This window comes from Rhipicephalus sanguineus, chromosome 1 (assembly GCF_013339695.2).
Source record: "Rhipicephalus sanguineus isolate Rsan-2018 chromosome 1, BIME_Rsan_1.4, whole genome shotgun sequence".
NCBI lineage: Eukaryota > Metazoa > Arthropoda > Arachnida > Ixodida > Ixodidae > Rhipicephalus > Rhipicephalus sanguineus.
Genome location: NC_051176.1, coordinates 148,246,216 through 148,273,578, shown reverse-complemented (window position 1 = coordinate 148,273,578; position 27,363 = coordinate 148,246,216). Strand labels below are relative to the sequence as shown.

The 27,363-nt window shown below is 43.6% G+C and overlaps 3 protein-coding genes across 4 annotated transcripts in view; 2 read left to right on the top strand and 1 right to left on the bottom strand.

Annotated features, from left to right (window-relative positions):
* Window positions 1–20,663, bottom strand: part of LOC119400045 (palmitoyltransferase ZDHHC6) — a 33,918-nt gene extending 13,255 nt beyond the window's left edge. Inside the window, exons 1-6 of the mRNA XM_037666967.2 lie at window positions 20,139–20,663; window positions 19,372–19,463; window positions 15,674–15,830; window positions 9,913–10,044; window positions 5,522–5,725; window positions 1,728–1,915 (exon numbers count right to left, since the gene is read on the bottom strand). Coding sequence (XP_037522895.1) covers window positions 1,728–1,915; window positions 5,522–5,725; window positions 9,913–10,044; window positions 15,674–15,830; window positions 19,372–19,463; window positions 20,139–20,402 — 1,037 coding nt within the window. The 5' untranslated portion in view covers window positions 20,403–20,663. The remainder of the gene's footprint in view (window positions 1–1,727; window positions 1,916–5,521; window positions 5,726–9,912; window positions 10,045–15,673; window positions 15,831–19,371; window positions 19,464–20,138) is intronic.
* Window positions 20,664–20,785: 122 nt separating this feature from the next.
* Window positions 20,786–21,878, top strand: LOC119400054 (sentrin-specific protease 8). Its single transcript, XM_037666985.2, has 2 exons — window positions 20,786–20,911; window positions 21,199–21,878. The coding sequence occupies exon 2, from the start codon at window positions 21,218–21,220 to the stop codon at window positions 21,863–21,865; it is 648 nt and encodes a 215-aa protein (XP_037522913.1). The 5' UTR covers window positions 20,786–20,911; window positions 21,199–21,217; the 3' UTR covers window positions 21,866–21,878.
* Window positions 21,879–22,277: 399 nt separating this feature from the next.
* The window catches only part of LOC119400030 (cyclin-dependent kinase 1), a 45,828-nt gene continuing 40,742 nt past the window's right edge, over window positions 22,278–27,363 (top strand). Inside the window, exons 1-3 of one of the 2 annotated variants that reach the window (XM_037666955.2) lie at window positions 22,278–22,432; window positions 22,680–22,734; window positions 23,747–23,903. In XM_037666955.2, the coding sequence (XP_037522883.1) occupies window positions 22,698–22,734; window positions 23,747–23,903 (194 nt within the window). In that variant the 5' untranslated portion in view covers window positions 22,278–22,432; window positions 22,680–22,697. The remainder of the gene's footprint in view (window positions 22,433–22,679; window positions 22,735–23,746; window positions 23,904–27,363) is intronic. The other variant, XM_049417126.1, reaches the window with a different exon arrangement.

Here is a 27,363-nt window from a genome sequence, read left to right as displayed (position 1 = left end):
ACAAGAAACATGTTTCAGAAGCAGGGTCTCCCCTTAAGCCAAGTTTCTGTCAACGCGATGATTTTAGCGGAACACGAGTCGATAGCTGATGATAGGGAGTTGTACTTATTAAGGACGCTTATTAAGGCGAATGTACTTATTAAGGCGAATGTCCGTGTGCAAGTTGGCTTCACGGCTTGGTTTAATGATAAAGTAAAAAAGACGCCTTTGAGGCAATAAGCAGTTAATTTAGGTATATTTCTTTTTTTAATTTTGTATTTTTCCTTGGTTTGTAGTTGGAGAGGCAGGGTTATATGCAGGAGCGGATTATACGCGAGAAAATATGGTGTCGATGTATTTAGCGCTTGGAAATCTTCATATGCAGCGATGACGTAAGGCTCCTTTTCCCCAAGTTCGACTGTACTGATTATCGTAGAATTTGCGAAAAACAGCAGGTTATTCTGTTTCACGGCATCCATCGCGTGGACAAAAGGGAACAGAGAAGCGAACGGCGACTCCGTATGGCGGGCCAGCGACGCAACGATGAGGAATTGTGGGGAAAAGCGCGTGGTGATATGTGGGAGTTTCCACTCGCTCCGGCGGTGTCTTCTTAATTAAACCGCTAGGTCTCCCAGATGAATGTGGGAAAGTCTTCTTCCGTGAGAAAAAGCCAAAAGTTTTTGAAGGAAAGCCAACTTCTTGGGGCGATTCCCACTGCCCGATGTTCGATATATCAAGTGTTGCGACTATTTTTCTTCGATATAGCCGTAAACTTTCCTACGCATTCACATTAAAGCATTGCCGTGATAGAAAATGTTCAATATAGAGGATAATTCGATTTATCCGAGTTCGATGTAATCGGGTTCGACTGCACTTGCCGGGACCAGAGAACACGTCCAAATGATCCAGTTTTCTGAATCAACGGGGTCGAATTAACCAGCTTTAACTGTAGTAAGGTAGAAATGTGGCCAAGTTGGAATCGATGCATACTTCAAAAACCAGCACGAAAGCAATGGAGGCACACAGGAATAGAAGGACACAGGACACGTGCTCATCCTGTGTCCTTTTCCTGTGTTTTCGTGCTGGTTTTCTAAGTATGCGAAATGCGAAAAGTATGCCTGTGTCTTCAGAAGCGGGAATACACAGGATGCACTTCAAAGAGAAAAGGGTTCAGGCATCGGAAGTTCACGAAGAGGATGATAACTCTAGTGATTACGAGTAGTCAGTCCAGCGGCTACTTTAATAAATTTCGGCTTCGGAATGTGCTAACATGTATTTATTTATTTTTTATATGCATCATAGGGAGTTCAACTTAAATTAAAGTCAACTTACAACCGTGTAAATACGGTACATGCACTGACTCTATCCTTCTTCACTAATACTATACGCTGATGCCTTGAATGATAATCATTTGCAGAAAAAAAAAAAATAAAACTTGTTCAAAAACTCAAATCACCTTTATGCAAAGTTCACATTACTGGAGTACACCTCATCATTGGCCAAATGGTACAAGACCATTTACTCACTTTTTGTAATAGGGATGGCTGTAAACTAATGCTGACTCAGGTGCATTGCTGCACCTTCCCTACATGGCTGGGAGCTACATGACCTACATGGCTGGGAAGCACAGAGCACGGGACAAGAACACACAGCAAAAGAACAAAGGAACACCGGAAAAGCCAGTGTAGAGGTGTGGGAACATGGATAAAAAAGAAAACATTCATAAATAAACAAAAACAAATACTCACTTTTTCCACCGAGTAACAAGAACACGATCGCCAGGGTTGACTGCAATGCGGGGCTCATCGGTGAGTGGTGTGGTCATGCAGACAGAGCAGCCATGTGAAATCGGGAAAAAGGAGCCACGGTATGGGTACACCACAGTATAGAGGCGAGTTCGAAGACGCTTGTCGTGCTTCTGAAGAATCTGCTCTACCTGCAAAGGAGCGAGACGAGGAAGAAAATTATGCTAGTGCGGTAGGACTCAACTGCAATATGTATGTCAACTGAAGCCAGCCTAAATGTTGGCCATTTTTAGCAGTTATGCTAAAGCAGCATTGCTCCTAAATATATTACAATGCAGACCAATACTCCATCATGCAAGAAAATTATGTGAAGGGGGGTCAATTGGCTGCAACTGGAAGCACTCAGGGGTGTCTATTTGGCAACAATAGACATGTTTTGCTTGTGAAAAAGCAGTCTGTTTGCATCACCTCACTTATTGCAGCTTTCTGCCTATTTTGAAACACCATGTTAATCATCAAAGAGACAAAGTCCTTCAGAGTCCCAAGGCAATGTCTTCTCACAGGCGTATGGGTGCTTCCAAGAATAGATGCCAGCGTAACAGAATCCTGATGTGCTTTTGTATTTGCCATTCGTATAAACATTCTTATAAAAGCAGAGACTGTACTGGTCCAGCTGCACATTTTGTAGCTCCACAAAAAAGTACAGGCTTTTTTTTTATATTGTCAGCAACTGTTCATTGCATGTATCTATTGTGTTTGGAGACATTTTTTCTCTTGCAATAAAAGGTTGTGTGCTGATTTCAGCGCCAGACACTGAAGCCTGAATCCAGATGTGGGGTGCTAAAGATCCAGTTGTGGGTCAAGTGTGCAGGGGTGCAACAGACGAAATAGGATTTGGAGCAATTTTTGGTGCAGCAAAATGTTACTTTTGGAGCACAAAAATCCAAATTTGGAGCAGGTTACGAAAAAAAAAAAAAAACCTGAATTCTTTAGCACGAAATCCCAAATTTGGAGCAGTATAACAAAGAAGGTTTACTTTTAGAAATTAAAACAAAAATATGTACAAACTATTCAACATCAGCCAACTCATGCACAGTGCACGTGAACACTGCTATTTCAATAAAAGCAGTGTGTTGAGCCACCCCACAGTCTACTACATTAGTATTTGCAGGGCCTGTCAAATAATTCGACGTGCACTGCAAATGCTAATGTGGACCTGCGAACCTGGCAACCTTGAAATTCGAGATTCGTAAAGCAGGAGCAAGTGGGGGGTGACCAAAAAGAAAACTGGCATACACTTTTGTCTATTGTTTCTCAAGGCCGCAGAAACGCCCTACACGGCAACTCCAAACGATTGCCAATAATTTTTTAGACCATCAGCAATCATACTAGTACTCGTAATTACACGGCATGTGCACGAATGAGTAATTAAGGAGCAAAATGTGCTGTGTCCCTGACAGCTAGTACTAATAGCCCCTTCTAAATCTCAGTACGCTTTTCCGCAGGACAGCAGTGTACTGTGGCAAAAGTGGCTTAAAAAGCGTTCTGCACGCAATAAAACAAGCATCAGGAAATTTGAGAACCACTGTCTTTCTTTACTGTGATAGCAATTACATGGCCACTCTTAACGGGCTTTTGCCATTATGTCCCGTATAAAGTCCAAATGGATAACATCCCCCCCGCGCACAGTATGTTCTACCGAGGGCAAAAGCGTGCGAGTGCGGGCAACGAATGTGGCTGAGGCAGAGATCAAACGAGCCAGCCCATCTCCGTTGCTCGGAAAGCGCATGCAGTAACAGCACTCCGCTCGGGAGGCCTGCCATCAAACCAGAGAAGAAACGCCCCGCACCCGTCTTGAACAAGCATGAAAAGGGGGTGAGGGTGCTGTCGCTCGAGCAGTCACTTTGAACTTTGATTCTAAGGGCGCAGTCGCGATCGCTGGCGCGCGCTATCTCGGCAGCCATCAGCGGGCGGCTGGTATATCCTGCTACAGGCTGTGCTCTCCATGCGAAGACACTGTGTAGAAAGAGCATCTTTCCCTAGAGTGGCCGCATTCTTACACCAACGTTTTCTAGAGTTACGCAAGATCGGATACAAAAGAGTTTGCTGCCAGCCTCACTTCATATAAGATTAGAACTTATTGCTATCGCATTCATTCCTTCGTCCTTGCGGTGAAACTGTGCCTTTTTTTCTTTTCTTTCGCAAGGGGGGAAGGGTTACGGTTAGGGTCTGCGCGTCTGTATTGGATAATGATGCCCACACTGCAGATGACCAGTGCGGCTTTCATTTCTCGCTAAAATTTGCGCAACTGAGAAAATTTTGAAACTGGTCGGGCATTTTGGCGTAGCGTGGCGCAATTTCAACAAATTTCACTGTTTTGGCTCAGCTTGGCGCAAAAATAAGAAATTGTATCAAATTGGCGCAATTGGCGCAATTGGCGCAGCTGTTGCACCCCTGCGTGTGGCCCAGAGGCCTTAGTAGCCCTGCCTTAGAGAACATTGCATACATTTGCACAGAAGTTTGCCAACCAGTTGTTTTACTAGTTTTCAATAACAGTTCAATAAAACACATTCAGGCTCAATAATTGACACAACATGGTTTTTAAGTTATATAGTATACCCCAACGACATACACTGTTCATGGACAGTGTAGACTGAATAAGAAATGTGTAATGCCCATGAAAATTACTTATTATTATAGTTTTGGTTTCCTACATGAATCTCATGTGCATGTAACTTTTTAGTAAACTTTTTTTTTTGAAAAAAGAGCACAACAATCAAGTAACTATCGTATACATAGTAATGCTAGTCTAGAAAGTGCAAATGGAAAGCCGTGATGTGTCTGACATAGTAATTCGACTTTGCTGCTAGCTACTCTCAACTTGTATGGGCTAAGTGGGAGGAAAGCAACCACACAGGATTGACATCTGATGTTCCCCTGCACAAAAAAGCCTGAGACTTGAATTCTGAGATTTTAAGCTGCCCAGCAATGACCTGGAGCTGCTTGAAAAATACTACGAACCTGGACATCTGCAACTGACAGTGCTTCCTATTTGACACGGATGAAACTCACCATTATAAGCAGTCATTTAATATTAAATGTGAAGCATTTCTTGGTGAACCAAAGCCATTTCGAGCGCATCTGCTTATCTACCTAGCTGCCTATGCCATTGTGCTTTAGCGGCCGTTTCGTTCACTTGATATACATACCAAAATTAGCATGGCATGACATGAATGTATGAAGAACATAAATAACGGGTTATAACATGAAAATCATGTAACATATGATCATGCTAACATATGCTAACACATGCTAATCATGCTAACATATGCATGACACAGGGGCTCTCGTGGCAATCTCATTAACACGAAGTATATGTATCAAAATTGCCATGGCATAACATGAGTATATGAACATGAATTATGGCTCATAACATGTATAGTATTCACCTTTGAAACGGGCGACACAAAAACAAGGACAAAAGAAAAGGACGACACACCACAGAGCGCCTGTGGTGTGTCATTCTTTTCTTTTGTCCTTGTTTTTGCGCCGCCCTATTCAAAGATGCATAACCAATTCCAACTTGCCCAGACATCAATTCTTCTGTACGCATAGTATTATTTAGAACTAACAGACAAGAAAGCCAAGGTAGTTCTAAATAATGTTGTGTCTAGCAAAGAAAAACAAGGCCTTAAAATTCCCCGTCTTTCATACATGTATAGCATGATACACGTCACGGGATCCCCCTGGGACCGAAAATTTTTTAAACAAGTTTGGAAACAAGGGTTGCAACTTACAGTCAGTGTATACTGGTTGCATCCAGGCACCACGGGCCAAGTAATGCCATCGCCAAGTGGGTAGAAAAAGACCTGCTTCAGGTTTTCAGCCACGCCCAGGTTGTACGGATAGACGAAGTCATCTTCATCATCACGTTCTCTCATCTGGGCCTTGGCCACAATCCAATTCTCAATAGTGGTCTCGTTGCGAACAATAATTTTCAGCTGCATAAATAGGAGGTAACACAAAGACAGCCAGAAATAGTTGTAAAAGAGTTGCAAGGTCTGCACCTGTAGCAAACAATAATCACATGACAGGTAAAATAAAGAGCTAGCTGATAACAAAAGCAATCAAATGTACCGCCATGTAACGAGGAGCGCAACAGCTTATCACAAGTTTGCCGTTCAACTTGAGGCACCACTGTCAGCGTAAATTTCTTTCCCCCGTTAGTACGCATAAAATAAAGCACAAATGCCTATATGTTATAAAGACTGCAATTCTAAACACCAATTACAGTGCACTAAATAACAGCCGAGTCTGGGCAACAACCTCAATGCCTCAAATGCATATTAGCAAGGCATTTCCGGAAGTAGCAGCAACATTACGCGTTTTGCAACTTTCTGTGACAATTTAAGACAACAATTCCTACTTAAACTGCAAATAGCATGCTGGAGTTTATCACTCTATATGTAATTCATGTTGTTTCTATTTCCACTAACATTCTATGATGACACGTTCGGGGCAGTTGTCAGTCCCGTTAAGCGTAATTCAATAAATTTACAGGTGCTTCTCTAGTTTCCCCACACATTAAGAGCAGTTCTATTTGGTTAAGATTCCATGAAACAATTCCAATACCATTTAAGTTCATCTAAAAGGGGTCATGAAGCACCCCTCAGGCTTGGTGAAAAAACACATCCTGTGGAAAGCAGACACTGCTATTAACAGCTCAGCCAAATCTTGCAGTCGTGCGCTGCAAGGGGAGGTTAGAATCGGAGCGTGAAGTTGCCATTTTCTCAAGGGCCCTCTTTTTGTACAGATGTCTGTGCTCACCATCTTTGGAGCTGCCAGCGCCTACTGTTTAGCGTCACACAACGGATAGTATGCTATTGGCTAATAGCCAACGTAAATAAAGAGCGGTGTGTGGAGCAGATGCGCTTCTTGCCACTGGGTGCTGCCACGTGCCACTGCCGCACCCCATAACCTGCTAACATTACACAGTAGCCACACGAGTGTTCACAGGAATCACAACAGGAGAGAGCGATCACATTTCATCACGTGCGCCCAAGGTTATGACGCATGCTGACACAACTTCTTTTCCCTGTGATGTAGCTTTCAGCATGCTCATCGGGTCGAAAGAAGTGAGAAAGTGCTTGAAGTGTGTGATAAATCCCTGTAAATCCGCTCGTTCTTGACGGATTAGAGAAATTTTTGTGACAATCGATTCGTAAGGTGAACTCCGATACTGAGGTCATTTGACAATTACTTGGCAAAGTGGTTCAGGCCCCCTTTCAAGAAAGTTCCATCTACTTCCTTTAAGACTGTGGCAATGCTTCTTTTGAGTTCCCATGCCAGCTTGCCACAATGCCAGATTTTGAGTGTTTCCTTGGGCCTCGTGAACATTTTCTCAGTAAAGATGGAAAAAACTGTATTCGAAATGAACCAAAGAGCAAGCTAAGGTAGTTTCAAGAACCTCTACTGTGGCACAATGGCCCTTATACAAGATAAGAGTACTCTGAAATACATAATATCTCTGTTATGTGCCAAGACATACTTTGGCACAAAATACATTTTAACCCTCTGCGGGTCGAATTTTTTCGCAAAATGCAGTCCAAAAATGTGTAATTTTTTTATTGCTGAAATAAATTCTTCAGACGATTCTATTTAAGAAAAAAAATTGTATCAAATTTTTTTGCGTGACCGTAAAGTGACAAAAAAATTTTTCTTGTTACATACACAAGGTTTATACATACGAGGGGCGTTCAATAAAGATTTCCCCTGACTAACTTCCATTTATTGCAGGATGCTGAAACTGCGCATGTGTAATGACATAAGTCACTGTAGGTCACGTGCCAATTTGCAACTCTAAACTAATAACGGTCTTTCTTTTTTGAGGTGCTGAAGTGGTGTGAGGTGTGATAATGGACGCAGTGGAATACAGAACAGCAGTCAAGTTCCCGTACTTGAAAGGCCGCACTCCAAGGGAGACGTTCGATGAGATAAAAAGAGGTTTATGGGGAGGATTCCCCATCATATGATGTAGTGAATAACTGGCATCGCCAATTCAAATATGGTCAGATTTCCGTGGAAGCGGCTCCGATTGCAGGGCGACCCCACTACGCTGTAAATTAACACACCATCCAGCAAGTGAAGGCCGCCATTTTGGAAAATCGCCGCATTAGCGTTCGAGACCTAGCCCAACATGTCAAGATTAGTGTGGGGTCTATGGAAAAAATCATTCAGGACCATCTTCATATGCGTAAGGTATCCGATCGCTGGGTTCGTCGAGGCTGCTCACACCTTTCCAAAAGCAGGTACGAGTCGAATGCTCCCAGGCTCTTTTGACCATGTGCCATGGAAACCAGCAGGACTTTTTCAACAGACTGATTACACAGGATGAATGCTGGGTCCATCGCTATGATCCGGAGACTAAAGGCCAGTCGATGCAATGGAAGCACTTGGACTCACCGCCTCCAAAGAAAGCACACACCCAGCCCTCGACGGGCAAGGTCATGCTCACAGTCTTTTGGGACCAGCACGGAGTAGTCTTGATGGATTTCCTAGCAAAGGGTGCCACGATTACTGGGGCATACTATGCTTCACTGCTGCGGAAATTGCGAGAGACCATCAAAAACAAGAGACGTGGCATGCTCACCAAAGGCGCCCGCCTTCTGCGAGACAATACCCCAGTTCACAACTCACATGTTGCCCAGACGGAAGCACGCTCCTGCGGCTTTGAAATTCTACCGCATTCCCCTTATTCACCCGACCTCGCAACATCGGACTTCCACCTCATTCCAACATTGAAGTCAAGCATTTTCCAGATGATGAGACTGATTTCTGAAGTTACAACATGGCTTTTGGAGCAACCTGTCGACTTCTACAAGTGAGGTGTTTATAGTTGCATAAAAAGATGGGAGAAGTGTGTGTCCCGGGGTGTCACCTATGTAGAGAAGGACTAATAAATCTGCAAAGTTTCGTTGCTCTCCGTACACAGGAAGTGGGTCAGGGGAAATCTTTATTGAACGCCCCTCGTACAACATCAAGCAAAATCCTAAAAAAAGCACTTATACGATTTTTTTATGAATAAAAATTATGCATTGTATTAAACATAGCTCACAGACATACATACAAAAATAAGCGCACCAGAGAACTTTTTCGGTAAAAAATGTTTGTGCTCCCCAAAACAAGAAACGCAACCACGGCGGCGTCATTTGTGTAATTTAGCGCCGTGCGGAAACCGATGTAATCACGCCCCTGGGCGCAATAAACGAGAGTCAAAAGCGGTCACCCTTTGAGAGATTAGAAACCAGACAGCCATCAGCTTTGCGGGTGCAAGCAGCGATAACCACCTGAAGGACGAAACCGAAAGCAGAAAACGAAACCAGCCGCACCACCGCTTCGGAAAGCAAAAAAGAAAAGAAAAAAAGAAACAATGAAGAGACATCGGTGCATGAAAAAAATTCCACGTATTCCCGAAGCGTGGCAGCACATTCCAAGCAAGAGAAATTATCGAAAAAGGCGCGCGTTTTGAACAAACCGCACTGCGAACGTACTCGGATGGGCAAGCAATAGCCGGCGCACCGCTTTGGGAAGCAAAAAAAAAATTACAACGAAGGGACATCGGCGCATGAAAAAAATTCCACATATTCCCAAAGCGTGGCAGCACATGGCAAGCTAGAGGAATGATCAAAAAAGGCATGCATTTTAAACATACAGGCTATGCTGTACATGTACGACGAAAATTCTTTGGTGCCTGTTAGGTGATGCCATATACTATGCACGGCAAAAACCCCCAAAGGGTTAAGAATGAAAATTTGGCTTTTTCTCTTCTAGTAGGCAACCACTTACTGTAAAATTAACTAAACTGAAGTTTTCAAAAAATACTTCATCGATCTAAATTGACATAGTGTCTCTCGTAGTGTCCCACTCAACAATCTGCCAAATATGAGAAAATATACACTGATGTACCGGCACTATGGCTTTGGCATGAAATGTAAAAGAAGTTAGGCATTAATTTTCTCTTGTAGTAATCAATTTCTTACTTTGAGATTAACCAAAAATAGAGTTTTCAAAAAATATTTTATCAGCCTACACTGACTTACGGTCCCTATAAGTAATGTCAGTTCACTAACAAAATACAACTTTTCCTTTTTGTCTTTGTTGGATCACCTATGCATCAAAGCATTCTGACCTGTATAAAAAAGAGGCTGCCGACTGCAATGATGACACCAATGGCTAAGCCCAAGCTCAGCACCGTGGCCAGAAAAGGGAAGAAACCCAGGTAAACTAGATTGTCCTCTTGACCTTGGCGCATGTAGTATTTCTGCAAAGATGGATGAAAAGCGAAAGAGGGAATGTTGAGAAACAACATGGCCTAAATGACTAAGACAGCACAAAAACTTCAAATTTGAAGATTTTTATATGAACCATAGCACTGGTTTTTTTTTTTTTTTTTTTCAGATTTCAGTTCATAATATACAGTAGACTCAGTAAACGGAAATCTCTTAAACTGAACAACTGCCCCTAATATGATTGGTTTCATACTTGGATTCTGCACCCCTTCTCCTCTTTCAGTAAATGGAACTCCCGTTAAACGGAACACATTTTCCTGGTCCCTTCAAGGTCAGTTTAACGAGAGTCTACTGTAATTGTTGGCGTTTTACGGCCCATAACTACGATATGATTATGAGGGATGCCATAGTGGAGGGCTCCGGAAATTCTGACCATCTGGTGTTTTTTAACTTGCACCTAAATCTAAGCGCATGGGCCTCAAGCATTTTTGCCTCCACCGAAAATGTGCCTGCTACGGCTGGAATTCGATCCCGCGACCTTCGGGTCAGCAGTCGAGCACCGTGACCACTAGACCACCGTGGCAGGTTCAGATTTCAGTTCAAGTAATACTGAACTTTAGACAACTGCAGTTACCTGTCACAAAGGTATTAAAAGAAGTACTGACATATTTACAAAACTGTAGAACCTCTACCACACTTATTTTTTGTGAAAAGAATGATGCATATACTGGGTGCGGGTGTCCCAGCTATCTCTAGCCAGAGTGTAAAAATATGCCGACACACTCAGTGGCATAGCCAGGGGGTGGCACACCGGGCCCGTATCCCCCCCCCCCCCCATTTGTTTTTTGCCATGGCATACAGAGCACAAAATGACACTTGACCACATCTGCCTGCCCAGCCCCCACTTCAGATCAAGGAGGTGGTTATTGATTATTGCATGAAGTAAGTCACAGTATTTCTTGTGTTCCGTTTAATTACTTAATTAGGCAAGATTAATTAACGCACTTCTGAAGAACGAAGCTGGGCAAAAAATTCCAATGAGAAAGTTGCAGATCGGTTTACGAAACGTCTTATTAAACAGTTTCTAACTTTTTATTTATAAAGTATCAGTGTTTTCTGCTTACTACAGAAGCCCACGAAATACAAAAATATACCACGTGACACGCCCGCTTGCGCACCGTATTGCAGTGCTCCCTACCTAACGTTCCACGTACAAACGATATGCTTCCCTTGCGGCAGTTCATGACAGTGATAAGCAGATGCAGCAGTTCTTGCTTTTGCTGCCGCAACCAAGAGGTTCGTCATCGCACAGCCACTACGAGCGTCGCTGCGCCGTCAGCGGCAGCACACCCGGCCAAACGCTATGGTCGTTCGCACGCAGAACGTTAGGGAGCATTGCAATCACGGTGCACATAAGCGGGCATGTCACGTGGTATATTTTTGTACTTCGTGGGCATCTGTAATAACCAGAACACTGATACTTAATGGATAGAAAGTTAGAAACTGTCTAATCGGATGTTTTGAAAACCGATCTACAACTTTCTCACTGGAATTTTTTGCCCAGCTTCGTTGCTTCAAAAGTTGGTTAATTAAACATGCATAATTAAGCAGAACTCAAAAAATAGCGGGACATACTCCATGCAATAGTCAGCAACATGCATTTGGTCGCGCCTTCATAGAGTGCATCAGCATATTTTTAAACTCTGGCTACAGTTAGCTGGGGCACCCTGTATATTTCCTATTTTGTTGTTGAAAATCCCCACTGTCTCTTGTGCGCATGCGTTCATTTCATGTTTGTGTATTCATAGAAAAACGTAGTTTCTTTGTATACCTGGAAGCTTTTTATTTGGTGTCACAACAGATGCACACACAAGCAATGTTCGACTGTCACTCTATTGATACCTGGCATCTTTTTTGACTATGAGGTTTTATTGCCATAGCAATTATATGGACACCCAAGGCTCATTTTCGATATAATACAATATATATATATATATATATATATATATATATATATATATATATATATATATATACACACACATATATATATATATATATATACCGGGTGTCCCAGCTATCTTTAGCCAAGGGTTTAAAAATACAACATTAGAAGCAGACGAGTGAAATCACTTGGAAATTACTGACAGTCACCTTGCGCACTACAGACAATTTTTTGTTTGGTAATTAACTAATTTGTTAATTAGGCTTATTTAATTAAATTGCTAAATATTCACTGTAGGCAAGAAATGCGTCTTGCAAAGTTCGAGAGCGTCTTCGGAAGCCCCAATTCCATTATTTGCGATAAAGAAAGTCTCACGTATACCATTTTTTCCAAGCTGCAAAGAAAGCCCGCGAAATACAAAAAGAAACACGTGACTAGCGCATTCGCCCGCCGCGAGAATGCTGCCCTCAGCCATGGTTTGAGCTAACGAAATCAGCTGCGGCCGCAACTCGGCGGCTCCGCTGCGGCGGTAGGCCGATAAGTTGACGGTGGTTTCTTGGCCCGCGCTCGCTACAACTTGCACCGTCACGCGCGCCAAGTGACTGACGCGAGCCAAAAAAAAACCACCGTCGACTTATCGGCCTATCGCTGCAACGGAGCCGGCGAGTCGCGGCGGCAGTTGATTTTGTTCGCTCGAACCACGGCTGAGGGCGGCATTCTCGAGGCGCGTGAACGCGCTAGTCACGTGGTTCTTTTTGTATTTCGCGGGCTTTCTTTGCAGCTTGGAAAAAATGGTATACGTGAGACTCTCTTTATCGCAAATAATAGAATTGGGGTTTCTGAAGACGCTCTCGAACTTTGCAAGCCGCATTTCTTGCCTACAGTGAATATTTAGCAATTTAATTAATCATATTTAACAAATTAGTTAATTACCAAACAAAAAATTGTCTGTAGTGCGCAAGGTGACTGTCAGTAATTTGCAAGTGATTTCACTCGCCTGCCTCTAATATTGTATTTTTTAACCCTTGGCTAAAGATAGCTGGGACACCCGGTGTGTATATATATATATATATATATATATATATATACACACACACACACACACACACACACACACTCACACACACGCGCGCACACGCACACGCACACACACACACACACACATAGCCATAAAGAAAAATAGTCCTAATGAAAATTTTGTCTGAGGTGTGGGACCGGGGAATCAAACCACCAACCCTTTAATCCACAGTGCAACGCCTTAAACCAGGGGTCTCAAACACACGGCCCGCGGACCTTTCGCTACCAGCCCACGGCACACACATGACCATCTTCGTCCTATATTTTTTTTTATCTTCTTAACAAGTCTATTCATGAGCTACACCAGACATGACTGGTCTCAAGCACGTTTTTAGTGATGCACCCCATGCAGTCACTATGTGTTGAAACATAACCGTGAAACAAAAGCTTTATATATCAGAATCGGTCTCCAGATTTTAGTCATTCTGGAGATCGGTATCAATATGTTGTTGGAATTCTGATGTCAAATCATCTTCAGAAATCATGCATATATGAGATAAGGGAATTTGGGGAATGCCACGTCGTTAGCCGACATTTTGTATAAACTCAATCTACAAACTAAAATTTGCAATAGAACGGTGTTTCTTTGAATACAGGTGTGCCTTTGCAATGTGTCTTCCACTCCTGCCTTAGGTCACTAATAAGACTGGCAGTATGTGTAAAATTTTCAAAGATGTTTACAATACTTAGCAAGTGGGAACGTTTGGGAAATGCATATACGAATGGCATTTTAATTTGGCAATAACCTTCATCTCAAAGTGCTGGACCTGGCATTACTGATTCGGTTCAGAACAAAGTGTTTCGAAGTATAAACAACAAGAGTTGTTACAGTCTACAGGGAGAGAATTACTGAAACAGAAATTTATCTAAGTTATTTTGGCGTATTGCTGCTGTTGTGCAGACGACTGGGATCTTTGACAATTGCACAAAAAAAGGACACTTATGCAAAATAGCTACCTGCTGTTCGGTTACTGGCAGAAGGCCAACATATTGGTATCATTGTAAAGAGGACAGATCGAGCTCAAGACAGCCACAAAGCTGCATTGCTACAATGAAAAATAAAACCAGTGTCCTTTAGAGTTCAGTTTTCTTAGCTTTGAGCTCCATTTTTCTTTAGCTCCATTTTCTTAGCTTTCATTTTTTCAGCAGTCACTGCCAGTCATCCCGGTGCCATTTCACAACAAGTAAAGATATAACCATTCTGTTTTCCGCACTTAGACTCCAAGACATTGGTGAGTGCCGTAAAGCTGTCCATATTTGCCTGCACATCATACAGATTTTTATAAATGGCGTTTTGTAAAATTTGTTGGTAAGAAAATATGCACAGAACATTGAAAAAATTTTTTGAGTGCTTATTTGAACCTTAAAAAATAAACCAACAGTTTTATGGCACTGAACGGGCCCTTGTGAATATCCTCAATCAAAAATCTCAATGAACTTATGTCTAATTCATTAATTAATTATGGGATGACAATGATATTCAATCACGTGTTGCAACTCAAAAACTACAAGAGAGAGCTCAAAACAGATTTGAGTTATAATATCAGCACAACAAAGCACATCTGCATGCCAAATTTCATCACTTTATCTCCATAAATAACAAAAACGGTTTTCATTGCCACGTCCACCCTTAATGCCATTCATCACCTAATGTCTTCGTTAGAAATCATTCAACTGCGAAATGCGTACTCTTGACGCCAGAGCTTGTTTGCTCAGTGCAGTACACATAAAACATTTGAAATAGATTTATTGTGTCAGAAATATTTTATACATGACTTTAACACATAGTGTGTTATTTCCCAGTTGCACTATAGTGAAATTCACTTCAGAATTGCAACGGCTTCGACATGACAGGCGCCATGTCGGATTTTAGGCTTTGGATTCAACATGAAATGGCCGAAGTTGCTGTGGTCAGTTGCAATGTTGTAAAAGACAGGAACAAACTCAAGCTAATGAAACCAAAATGTGCTTACTTCCACATTTCACTGTTCATGAACACAGAGTAGAGTTGTTAAAATGCGTGTTTATGTTTTATTATTACCCTAAAGTTGCTCATTTCAAAAGTCACTGTTATTGACATCATCAGGTCAAATGTCATTAAATTTAGATCTATGGCAGCTCGGCTGAAAAAACTGTCATTCAGCAACTTACTGCCTTAACTACTGAATGTCATTTCTTGTGACCGTCTGGCCCGGGTATAAATCTGTCCTCTTTGTGAGAATTTGTTATGAAATGTCACTGACACACACTAACAACATACACTATGCACTCAGAATGATCCGTAATAGCTAGTCTAACCATGAATTAGATGCTTTTGTTTGCCAATACAGAAAATGTAACCACATTATGATTGCTATAAGAAGTATATACAGTACAGACTCTTTAATAACAATGCCGTGACAGTAAGACACTCATCATCTCTGCCTGCATCAATGCGAAAATACCTTGATGCAGCCAAAGTTTCTATGAAAGTTTTCTGCCTTACATCAAGAAAGCACAAAATAAATGCACGCAATCATATCAGTCTATATCCTGGGATTAGTACTGTCATTTTACATCAGCTAAACATATAAGGCACACCCATTCTTCTGTAATCCACAAGTAATTCAAACTTCAACTAAGTGGCTTGTGCTCCTCACCCTGTGGTAAGCTTTAGTAAGGCCCATGATCAACAGCCCTGAGGCATGAATGCTGCCACAGACAGCAAAGAACAAAAAAAGTGTGAAGTTGGCGTGGTTCCGGTGCCCACAACAAGTGTTGATCCACGGACAGTGATGGTCCATCTTGAGGACACACCTGCAAGCCACACAGAGCCAACAATGCAAAAAGAGTTTAAATGTATGTGGCCTCTACTTATCAGCATTAATTCAAATGTGATTCAGCTCAAAACTACTCAGACTTTCTAGGTTCACTTGAATTTGTAATATAGTGGCTTACCTACACTTGAAACCATATCCTTGGGGCTACTCTAAGCTCAGAGACTGGCTTTTAAAAGACATTTCGCACTTCTATGTAATTATGCGCAAAAGTGTTCTGATCAGTCTGTTTCTGGCCATGGTGACAGCATTTAAAAGGGGGTGGAACGCAATGAACAGTGGTTAATTTTGACATAATACCATATGATCAAGGTTAACCTATAGTGTCCCTCATAACCCACTATGCAGTATGGTACATCCAACTCCACAATTTATGTTACATACAATGAATGAAAGTATTAAAACAAGACTTTATTGGAGAGCAAAGACAGCTCTCTAATAGGGTCTTTTACCAATAACATGACTAGAGTTGTCTAGGATTTGCAACGATTCATGAAACACTGTAGAACTATGCTCTAGATGCTTAACTTTTTCTAAACTGGACACCATTATGACACCAAAAAATAGCAAGATTGGTGTCATAATGGCAATAATAATAATAATAATAATAATAATAATAATAATAATAATAATAATAATAATAATAATAATAATAATATCTGGGGTTTAACATCCCAAAACCACGATATGATTATGAGAGATGCCGAAGTGGAGGGCTCCGGAGATTTCGACCACCTGAGGTGTTTAACGTGCACCTAAATCTAAGTACACGGGCCTAAAACATTTTCACCTCCATCGAAAATGCAGCTGCCGTGTCCGGGATTTGATCCCGCGACCTTCGGGTCAGCAGTTGAATAATGGCACTCATGAACAAACTGTAAAAAGTGAAAAATCAGAAAAAAAAATGTTGGCAGGTATGCAGCTGGGTATTAAGCAAAATTTTCAAGATATTGCATGCACATTCAGAAAATGTACAGCCACTTTTCTTATGCTAACTGTATCAAAAAATATCAGTCTGAGCATCATAAACAGCCTCTCTGCACAAAAATTAACTATCAAGCAAATGTAAGATATACTGCATCTGAATAAATGCAAATCTACAATTTCACCAGCTATTAGATATTGTAAGAAGCATGCCAATACCGCATTCTTAGAACTTTGAGGGCTGTGGCAAACCAAAGATATAAACAAATAATCTTACTGTGCCTTTATAAAGGGGCCCTGACCCGAAATTTTCAAGCTTGAATTATATATTGCATGTTAAACCGTAATACACTTTGAAATCCGCGACGCCACGACGGGCGATTTTGGCGCGAAATTGAAAAATGAAACTTTTTTCTCCTCTATTGATAAACCTATGATGGCGAATTTAACGGCATTAGAGTTCTCAGAGCACAATTGATCGATCTAAACAGATTCATTGTTTCTCTTTAGTGTCCCTTTAAAGGGTCCCTGCACCCTAAACTACGCGTTTTATTCCGTTTTTGCATACCACAGGACCGGACAATGCTTCTGCAACAATGACCAAAGTACTTGATAGCGGTATTTCTTCAGAAATCTGTTTCTGCACCGACTGCAACTTCTCACATTGAACTCTTTTGGGAGTGGATGTGAAGCAGAGGGCACGTGACATGTTTACACTGCTCATTTTGATGTGTTCAACACCATACCATACATGTTAATTGTTTACAAGTAGGCACTAATTAAAAAAAGATATGTCCTAGGCTTTCAAAACCTACATAGAGGTCGCAGTGTGCAATATAAATTAATTAAATGGTGACAAAAGAGAAAAAAATGTTTGCATATGAGTACACTGCCCTTTCCCAATAATAAGAGCACCACTCTTGCCATAAGAAGACGCTTTGTAAATGAGAAGATGCGCAAAAACAAAATGCAGGTAGCAACGCCATCTTGACTTTCCCATACCAGCTTGCCATGATGTCACAGACTTTGGCAGCGTCTACTAAGGTCTACATAGTTCTTAATCTGTAAAGACCAGGCACTTAACACACAAAGTTTCAGAAAATTTTACTGAACCAATGTAACTAAAATATGAAACACCCCTTTGAAGTCCTTGACAGCATGGTGACATTCACGTGCAGAGATTACAATGCGAAATTTAAAAATGGAAGTTTGATGTCAATTTTCTCCTTTAATAATGAACCCACAATCATGGAATTAACAGCAATAATGTGCTCAAAGAATAATTTATTAGGATAAGCTGATTTATTGCTTCACTTTAGTCTTTCGTTAAAGGGCCCCTAAACCACGTCCGATATTTTTTCAAATATTTCAAGTCAACACGCGCATCATGTGCAGAATGCCATCACGATCAACAATGCCACACTTGGCAGCACTACAAGCCATAGCTGCACAACAAATTCCAAGAAACAATCTCTTCTCTCTGGGTCTTTTTGGCCTCCCCAGTAACATGTGTGACGTCAACATGTTCAATCTGTGATGCGGTCTGCAAACGATGCTGTAATTGGTCGAACAAGAACCTACGACTTCCGGTTAGTCTGCAAGCAGCTGCCCGTGTTCCTTGCTGTTCTTCGTCATGTTGCCCGCATGCGCGCTTGCGAATTGGCAACTGCGGCCCGTAACGCAACTGCCAAATTGCTAGCGTAACAACACAGTCACGCCTAGAGGTCTGATAAGCTGGGCGAACTGAATCTGACAGTGTTTTGCGATGGCTTTCATGCATCAGTGTGCGGTGCTTGGCTCCTCATCTCAAGCAGAGGTGCTCTGGCTCTATCATGTTGCCGATCCTTTGAAGCGCGCAACAAGGGGTGCATACCAGCACGATTCGTAGGAGCACGGGCCGGCACGGCAACAACAGCGGTTACCCAAGAAGTATGGAGTTGACGGAGTCGCGGCAACTGGAAGTGCACGCTGTTTCGAAGAGCATGTCAGCGATGACGGTATGTCACATGAGATTTAGAGGGGCGCTCGGCAAGGAGGGCAAACAGGCTTTGGGAGAGGAGGCCAGCCGACGAGCGGAGGGTAGCGAAGGAAAGAGTGAAACGAGCGATCGCCATGTTTCGATCATCAAACGCGTGCAACTCCGCTATTACGGCACCGTTTCGAAAAATTCTCACAGCTACGTGTCCGTTGTAGACTCGTGCCCAACTGTCACACCATAACTAAATTTCAATCTCTGGGTGGTTTAGGGGCTCTTTAAGAACCTTTACTGATAATGCTGCAGTTTACAGAAGTCTCTTCCAAAGGTTCTTCCAAAGGTGTGTCATCATATGGGAAAGTGCATACGACTTACTTAATTGTAGGATATTGCATTCCAATTTCATCAAATCACAGAAACTTGTTAAAGTTTCAACGTGCCTGAAAAATGACAACAGTTTACTGGTGTGTTGGAATAATACAAGAAACACGTCTTGATGCAGAGCTTAGCAGGTAAGGTATGCTTTCAGGTCTTCTTTAAGTCCATTCTGGTTTCAAACATCTGGAGTTGAATGGTGAGTTTCACCCAATGGTGAAACTAGCAGCACACTGAAAATACCAACCTTTCACACTTGCGGCAGTGATGTGACCGTGGTGTCTTAAATCCATCACAGTTTGCACAGTATTGTAGGAACTGCTCATCTTCTGGCTGGTCCTGCAAGTGCAGGTGAAGAACTAGGGCATTTTACTGTGCAGACACTATGTGCAGGTGCACTGAGCGTGTTCAAACTTGAACAGAAGCATGCACACAAGTAGAAAGTGGGGCAGATCCAGGAAGATAAATCAACAATCTTGGCCGCTAAACTAGCCACTTGCCTTCTGCGCTTGCTGGGTTATACCTACATGTATTTTTCGCAGAGATGGTTTTATACTCAATGAAGTGAGCCCAATAAATTACGTGGTATCTGACGCTATAATAAATGCTTCCTGCCGGTGATATAATAAACACATACGTACGTACAGCCGGTGCTGACGGTAACACACATTTGTACGAACAGAAATGCAACGGTTACCAACCAAATCTTTAGAACAACATATGAAAAAGTTATCGAAAAAACGTGACAGCGACGTAGAGTACAATCACGTGAACGTCATATACGGTTACAGCTTGCTTTCGGTTTACGGCGATGCACTTGTGATCAGCGGTGAACAACTGTTTACACAGCTTGTGTCAAGCAATGCGCAGATTGTGTCTACTGCTTAGTAAAAAGCTCTCAAACGCGGACCAGACTACGCAAAGACGCATCAACAGCTCGGTTAGCATCTCAGCATGAATGACAGCCAGGTTCGAAGTTTGAAACTAAACGTGCCAATGTCAGGCGCTACTCACCGGCCTCCACTTCAGAGGCACGAAGCCCGGTCCCATAGCGACGGCCATGAAGAAATTGTACAGCAGAACTCCAACCCAAAAGATGAATATCCCGTGGTTGACGGTGCCTAGCGTTGAACCATAAGGCGAGAGCCACATAGATGTCACGTACAGACTGGTCAGGAAAATGAATTTGATGATGCAAAGCGCCGTCAACGGGCCCCAATGCAGCAGGCGGTGGCAGAATTGAGCCAGAATGTCTAGCACCCCCGGCTGTGGCTCCATGCCGGCGACTTGTTGAGGATCCAGCTTGAATGGCAGCACCCGAAGCCGGGCCGTGGAGGTACACAAACGATCAAGGACCGCAAGGCTACATGCAGCTGGAGCTCAGGCCGTGTCCCTTGGGTCCATTACCTCTCACTGGCTTCGGTGTGTATGCAGGTCTGCTCGGCACCCTGCATAGCCCAATTTTGTTTAGCGTCTCGGCATCAAAACTTCATAAATTGCCACCCCCAAGCGCCGGGTAGCACAGCCGCTACAAGGGGTTCCACAGCGGTTGGACAGGTGGTTCGACGAAGAATAGCGATGACGGCGACGTCTGGAGGAAAAACCCGCAGCTAGTCTAAGTTGTTTCCCGCCTTTGCCGATTTTGTCGCGGCGATCGGTGTTGATAGTAAACAAACAAGAACCACGCACCCGCGCAGTGAATGCTCACAGGTTGCGGCGTTGCGGCTCCACAACTTGGGCGCGCGGATGGAAACATCGGAGTAACCAGTTTGTTCCTCGAATTACAGGTAATGCGAACTGATTAGCAAAGTGCAGCACCAATGTGCCGCATTGGTGCTCATGGCAGCCTGTGGATTGTCATTCGACTGTCATACAGGTCATACCGCCGAAGTGGCACGTTTAGCTTGCCGCAGGCTTACTTCGTAACCTGTCTGATAGAAACAGACGCTATTAGCTCGCATATAAGAGGAGGTGCTTTTCAGATCTACTGGTTACCGCGCAAAGAAAAAAATAAACACCTTTTCGTGTGTGTTGATTCACGTACTGATAGAACTTTCTTTTTTCTTTCTTGCAGACAAGGGAAAAACAAACTGATGGCTTCTCATGGTAGGATAGTACTAAGCTACCATGACACGCTTCTCCGCGAGTCGGACGTGGAGTTACTGGACGAACCGCACTGGGTGAATGACAACATCATCTGGTTTTGGATGCAATACCTTGAGAACGAGCTCTACACGTCCAGCTGCGCCTCCCTCGCCTTCGTAGGACCCGACGTTGTACAACTTGTCAAGCTTGGTGCAACGCTCAACGTTGAGCAGGTGCTCAAGTCGCTGGATCTGAAACAAAAAAAGTTGATATTGTTGCCAGTCAACGACTGCCAAGAGTTCGACCTGCCTGGTGGTTGTCACTGGAGCCTCCTTGTTTATAACCAAGCCAGGAAGATATTTGAGCACTACGACTCGTCTAAGGGACACAACCACTCCCATGCCAAGGCAATCGCACGAGCTTTAACGCCTCTTCTATCGCTACGGGAAGTTCGAGTCGTCGAGTCCGACTGCCTACAGCAGCATAATTCTTTCGACTGCGGTCTTTACGTTATGTACAACCTACAACAAGTTTGTGCTGAACATATTGTGCTTCCGGAAAGTGACGGTAGTCGTAAGACATTGCTCACAAGTTGGATGCAACAAAACAGGAAGACACTGAAAGAACTCATCACGAAGCTGAGTCGGCCTGAGTGAATTAACATTGCGTCAGTTCGTGGCGGTTTGTAATTTTCCAGGGTATGCTTTCGTCGCGCTATTGTTGACTAAGTTTGAAGCATTAATAAAGGGTAACTTGACATTCGTTTCAACTAAGCTGCATTTTTTGTTTGTTTTCAAGGTTTAAATGCAAAGTGATTTAATCACTGCAGTTCGCACCTTTCTGACAGCTACTTCAGTCCTTAACAAGATGGCGGCTTGCTTGTATCACACTTGTGTACTTGTGTTGCCACATGCATAGCATGCATAACCTGAAAATGCAACGCTTTCCACAGCTTTTCTGTGGCGTGGCGCTGGCATCGTCAGCGATGACTTCACTGCGTGTGTCTCGCGAAGTCTCGCACGCTCGCGCATCACGCGCCTTCCCGCGTTCTCGCGAAGTCGCGCACGCACGCGCGTCCACGCAGTCGAAATCGAACAGCTCCTTTGGCGCTCGGTTCGAAAACTGGCCGTTGGAGCTGTGCGTGGTCGGTTAGTGCCGATGCTGGCAGTTTTCTCGTAATTTTCGCCGAGTTAGAACGCATCCCTGTGGTGATATTTTTAAACGTGAGTATTTATCGCATTTGTGAGCGCAGTTCGAATGGCTGTAAGCTTTTGTGTGGTGCGGTGCCGTTTTCGCTGCAGTCGTCCGGTTTGAATTTTGGAACACGTTTCACAAGGCTTACTGAAAATGAGGCTGTTTTCATTAAGCTGCGTGTTTTAGTGAACGTCGTCCTGCTTGAGCAGCCTTTATTTTCTTTGTTTTTTTTTCATATTTGCTTTCAAACTGACCAACGGTCTTCGTTATTCGCAGCAAGGACGCCACCACACAATGGACAACTACGTCAAGGTGGAAAAGATCGGTGAAGGTACTTGTACATCTTTTACTTGCTCTTCGTGCAAAGGAGTACATCTAGCTTAGCTCAACGTTTGTGTGATAGCTTATAAATGTATTTTAAGCGCGCACTTGATCTTTTAGCTTTGTCAGTTCGGAGTTCGAGCGATCTGCCTTCCTGTGTGAAACGCTTTTCGCAACACCCAATCTCATGAGAGAGGGAGAAAAAAAACATTACCCGAAGTGCGACTTTTTGGGCAATTTTTTTTTTATTCGCCGTTTTGCAGCCGATACTTAGACGTGTTACACCGTGGTAGCTTGATTCCTCCAAGCCGGTTGGAATATTCCCCGTTCTCTACTGCAATCATTACATGGCCAGCGCCGCGTGAAGCACTTCACGTCCGTTGATCAAACATCGATTTTGTCTCGGAACCGTCAGTAAGGTCGAAATGTAAACGGCATTTGTCGGTGAGCATTCCGGTGTGGAATTTATCTCGCGTTGTGACATCAAGCTTGACTCGCGTTAGAACTCATCACCAGGGCAGGGCCTGTGTGCACAAAGCAACGGGTTTACACTTCAACCACTTATTTACCTGTATGTCTTCGTTGGCACCGAACTGCCCGATCCGTTCCAGCCATGTTTAGATGCGGGGCTCGGCAACACTGAACACGATGATACTTAAAAGAGAACCGTGGATTAGCATGCTGCTCATCGTCGCCAAAGTGCTGCGCACCCGTTCGTTCGAAGCTCGCGCAGCAACTTTTGTCCATGCAGTTTTCTATAGTTCAATGTAAACATTTAAAGTGTTCCAGAATTTAGGATCAATTATTGGCGGACGTCTAACAGGCGTCGGTAAATTCTTGATTGGAATTATCTGTTCTCATTTAGGAAACTTGTATGCGTGTACGCATCCTTTTTTTTTCTTTTTGGTGTGGGTAATATGTGTTACGTCTTTTTTCTAGACTGTTCCTTTCAATGACGTCTGTTATACCAACTCACCTTTGGTATTGCAAACTACACACTTCTCGTTATAACACATGTGCAGGTACGTATGGGATTGTGTACAAGGGAAAGGACAAGCGTGATGGGAAGATTGTGGCGCTGAAGAAGATTCGTCTCGAGAGTGAGGATGAAGGTGTTCCATCTACCGCCATCCGTGAAATCGCACTGTTGAAGGAACTGAAACACAAGCACATCGTTAGGTAACATTCATTGCTATTTTTGTTGTTCGTTATTACCATTGAACGGAGATAGACGGCTTCCTTGTTACTCGATTCTGCACTCTTGTCGTTCCTCTTTAAATCACTAAAAGGAAAATATTAAGTTTGGTTGAATTCATGTTTTACCGGCGTTGGAGTCTATCACCGCTTTTCTGCGCGCCAGTAAACGAATTTCTTGCGTCGAAAACAGCAACCGAAAGTCTCTTGTGCCGCTGCTCAATTTGAATCGGTCGCTGTGATGTGGGGGACTTGACGTCACCATCTCGGCTGCCGATTTCTGTGAATCAGCGGGCGTCCAAGAACCGCACGGCCGAAATATGTAGCAACAACTCGGACTTACTGCACGTTTATTGTAAAAATTTTATGTAATTCGATTTTCATCTGTAAGCCGTAGTAGTAATTGAGTAATCAAAGTAGAGGATCTGACGTCATTTTAATGAGGTAGCCACAGCGCATGACAGATGGCGTCACTCTAATTTCGTTGTTTTCTCGCTCACAAATCCTCTGTTCTCGCCAGGAATTATTACAGTGAAAAGTTTATCGCATTGAATTGGTTATTACACAAGCCTAATCTTTCAATCTAGCTCGACTTAATATTTCCCTTCAGTGTCCCATTAAAGGACCACTGACAGTCAAATCCTGGTTTATGACTTCTATACCTTAAGGGGACACTAAAGGCAAATATTAAGTCGACGTTGATTGTTGAAATAGTGGTCCAGAAACCTCGTAGTGCTACTTTTATGCCAAGGAAGTGCTTATTTTGAAATAATATCACGTTTTAGTGGTCCGCATCGCGTTAGCGCACTTCGAATCACCCGCCTGAAACCAGTCCACCGTGAACCAGTCTTCCATACGTCACTGCTGCCGTGCCCAACGTTGCCCGCCTTTATTGCGCGGCGGCGTGCACCATTCGGGCATCCGGCAACATCACATGCATGCGGCATTTTGTCGAACTTTCTGTCAGAGCGACTTTCACGAGCGCGCAAAACACACGCGGCAGTACGCGACACTGAAACTACCACTGAGACGCGACCGCGTGAGCGAAGCAGGGCGCCGGGCGAAGCGCAGTTCGGCGAAAACGGAACCTTTGAACCACGCGCGCCGTTCCTCATGGCAACGCCAAAGAGGTTCTTTTTTCCATGGATCAAACAGAAACGAACAAACAGCATTTTATTACGTCTCTTGATGCACGGAAGGTTTTTTTTTTATTGCTGCTAGTTTGATTACTAGTGATTTAATGTAGGCAGACTCTCACACGTCATCAGGATCATTTTGAAAATGTGCCGCTCGTGGCGCTCACCGTGTGATACATTTAGCTTAATTTCTCGGTAAGTAGGGCACTGCTGTTGATAATATTGCGGTTTTAGACGTCATACATTGAGCTTTCACTCTGACATAAATTGTTATTTGCCTTTAATGTCCCTTTAAAGGACCCCTAAACCACCCAGAGGTCGAAATTTAGTTGTAGTGTTGCAGTTGTGCACGAATCTACAATGAACACGTAGCGCGAGAATTTTTCGAAATGGTGCCGTAATTGTGGAGTTACACGCGTTTGATAATCGAAATGCGGCCCCCTCTCGTTTCGCTCATTCATTCGCTGCGCTCTGTTCGTCAGCTGGTGTCTCCTCACCGTGCGCCGAGCAACATGATGAGGAATTGCAGGGATTGCGCGTACCTACCTGCTAACAGACGAACGTGTTCTTGTTCGACCAATCGACAGCCTCTGCTCCTGGTGACGTCACGACGAGCGCTGGGGATACCAAAAAGGCTCGGAGAGGAGCACCGGATTCTCTCTTTTATTCTGTGGCGCGTACCGCTGCCGCGTTTGGTATTGTTGATCGTCACGGCATTCTGAAGTCGATGCGCATGTTTATTGATTAGCTTAAGAAACTATCAGAGGTAGTTTCGAATTTCACGCCGAAATCTCCGCGCGTGGCCTCACGAATTTCAATGTGTATTTTTCGTATTTTGGCGACATTGGCTCAACGAAATTTTTTGAAATTGGTACTTCGTATTTGCTGATTAGGAACAACGTAGGACCTAGGCGCCGTCAAAATCCATGACGTCATGGCATTTGGTGCGGAAATTTCAAGATGGCGTCGCCACCCGCATTTGCTTCTTGTGTGTTTTCTCGCTTACCAGGCGTCTTCTCGCGGCAAGCGCGGTGATATTGGAATTGGGAAGGTGTAAATTGCCAATATGACAAAAATCGTTTTTCTCTCTCGTGTCCCTTTAAGAAGTAGGTCTGTGAGCCACTGTTGCGATAATCACGAAATTATACTGTAAATGCTCCGAAGTGGCGTACAGTTAATGCTAGTGTCATTATGATCAGTTCTGGCGTCGCTTCAAGGCACCAGCCCAACATTATAGGAAACTGGAGGCCACCACGGCAGTCACTACGAATGATCACGCGGAAAAGTGCGCTTTTTGAAACGGGGCTCCGCGCGGAAAGGAATGGAACAATGTGGCTGATGCGGTATCAGTCAAGGGGTGACTCATAAGGCTGCATTTTTGTTGCATAAAACGGCACACCGAAGATGAATGTGGTTTTAAGCGCAGCGTTTTGGGGGGACGAGAAGTTGGCCTCTCCTTTCCGCCTTCTTTCGTTCCTCCTCCGACGCTGCGCCACGCTCCCCCATGAGTTGCATAAATACATGTCGTACCGAACCTCAAACTACTATCCTCAAAAGAGACCACCTTCTTGAGATAATGCGCCCCTATTCGCAGGGGTGAGAAAGCTGCGCATATTGCGCATTTTTGATACGATTCCGTTTTCGTGCGCCAAGCTGCTCCAAAAGCATAAAAATCGCAAAAATTGCGCCGTACTGCTCCAAATAAGCCTCAAGAGCCAGAATTTTGATGCCCACATCAACTCCAGTGGAAAAAAAAAAACCAAGTTGACAACATGATCTTAAGCAGCGCCAGGAATACAAGAAAATACGACGTTCGCAGAACACATAGACGCGCCCAAGCGTGTTTCTTCTATGCACTTTTCTAATGAAGGCTCCCATGGTGCCGCCATAATTTCCTCTGGACTGTTGTAAATATGCGTTACCCCGCAAAAAATGTGTTGCCGTGCCCCGAGCTTGCTGCTTCTACTCTCTAGGCTGTGATGTTCTGGCGCGGCTGTCGCTTAGCGAAAACTACCGAGTGGCAGCGTAGCGGGGTGGAATCCCATTAGCAACGAATTTATTTATGTATTTTGCATTTAACGAAGCCATCGCACCCCGCATCTGCACATCGGGTATGGGCGGGTAGCGAAGACCAACGTGGTAGCAGCACTAAAGACTCGTCGTCTAGTGCGCGCCATGAAACTTGCACGATTTGCGGACCCGTGGTGAGGGAACGCGCGGAGCGCTGGTAATTCATGCTTGTGAGCGTTCAGACCAGTTCAAACGATATTAAAGGGGCCCTGCAACACTTTTCGAGCAGGGTCAAAAAG

Bases quoted from the DNA above. Each gene is read 5' to 3' on its own strand.
- LOC119400054 (XM_037666985.2), top strand. From the start codon at position 21,218: ATGGCTTCTCATGGTAGGATAGTACTAAGCTACCATGACACGCTTCTC.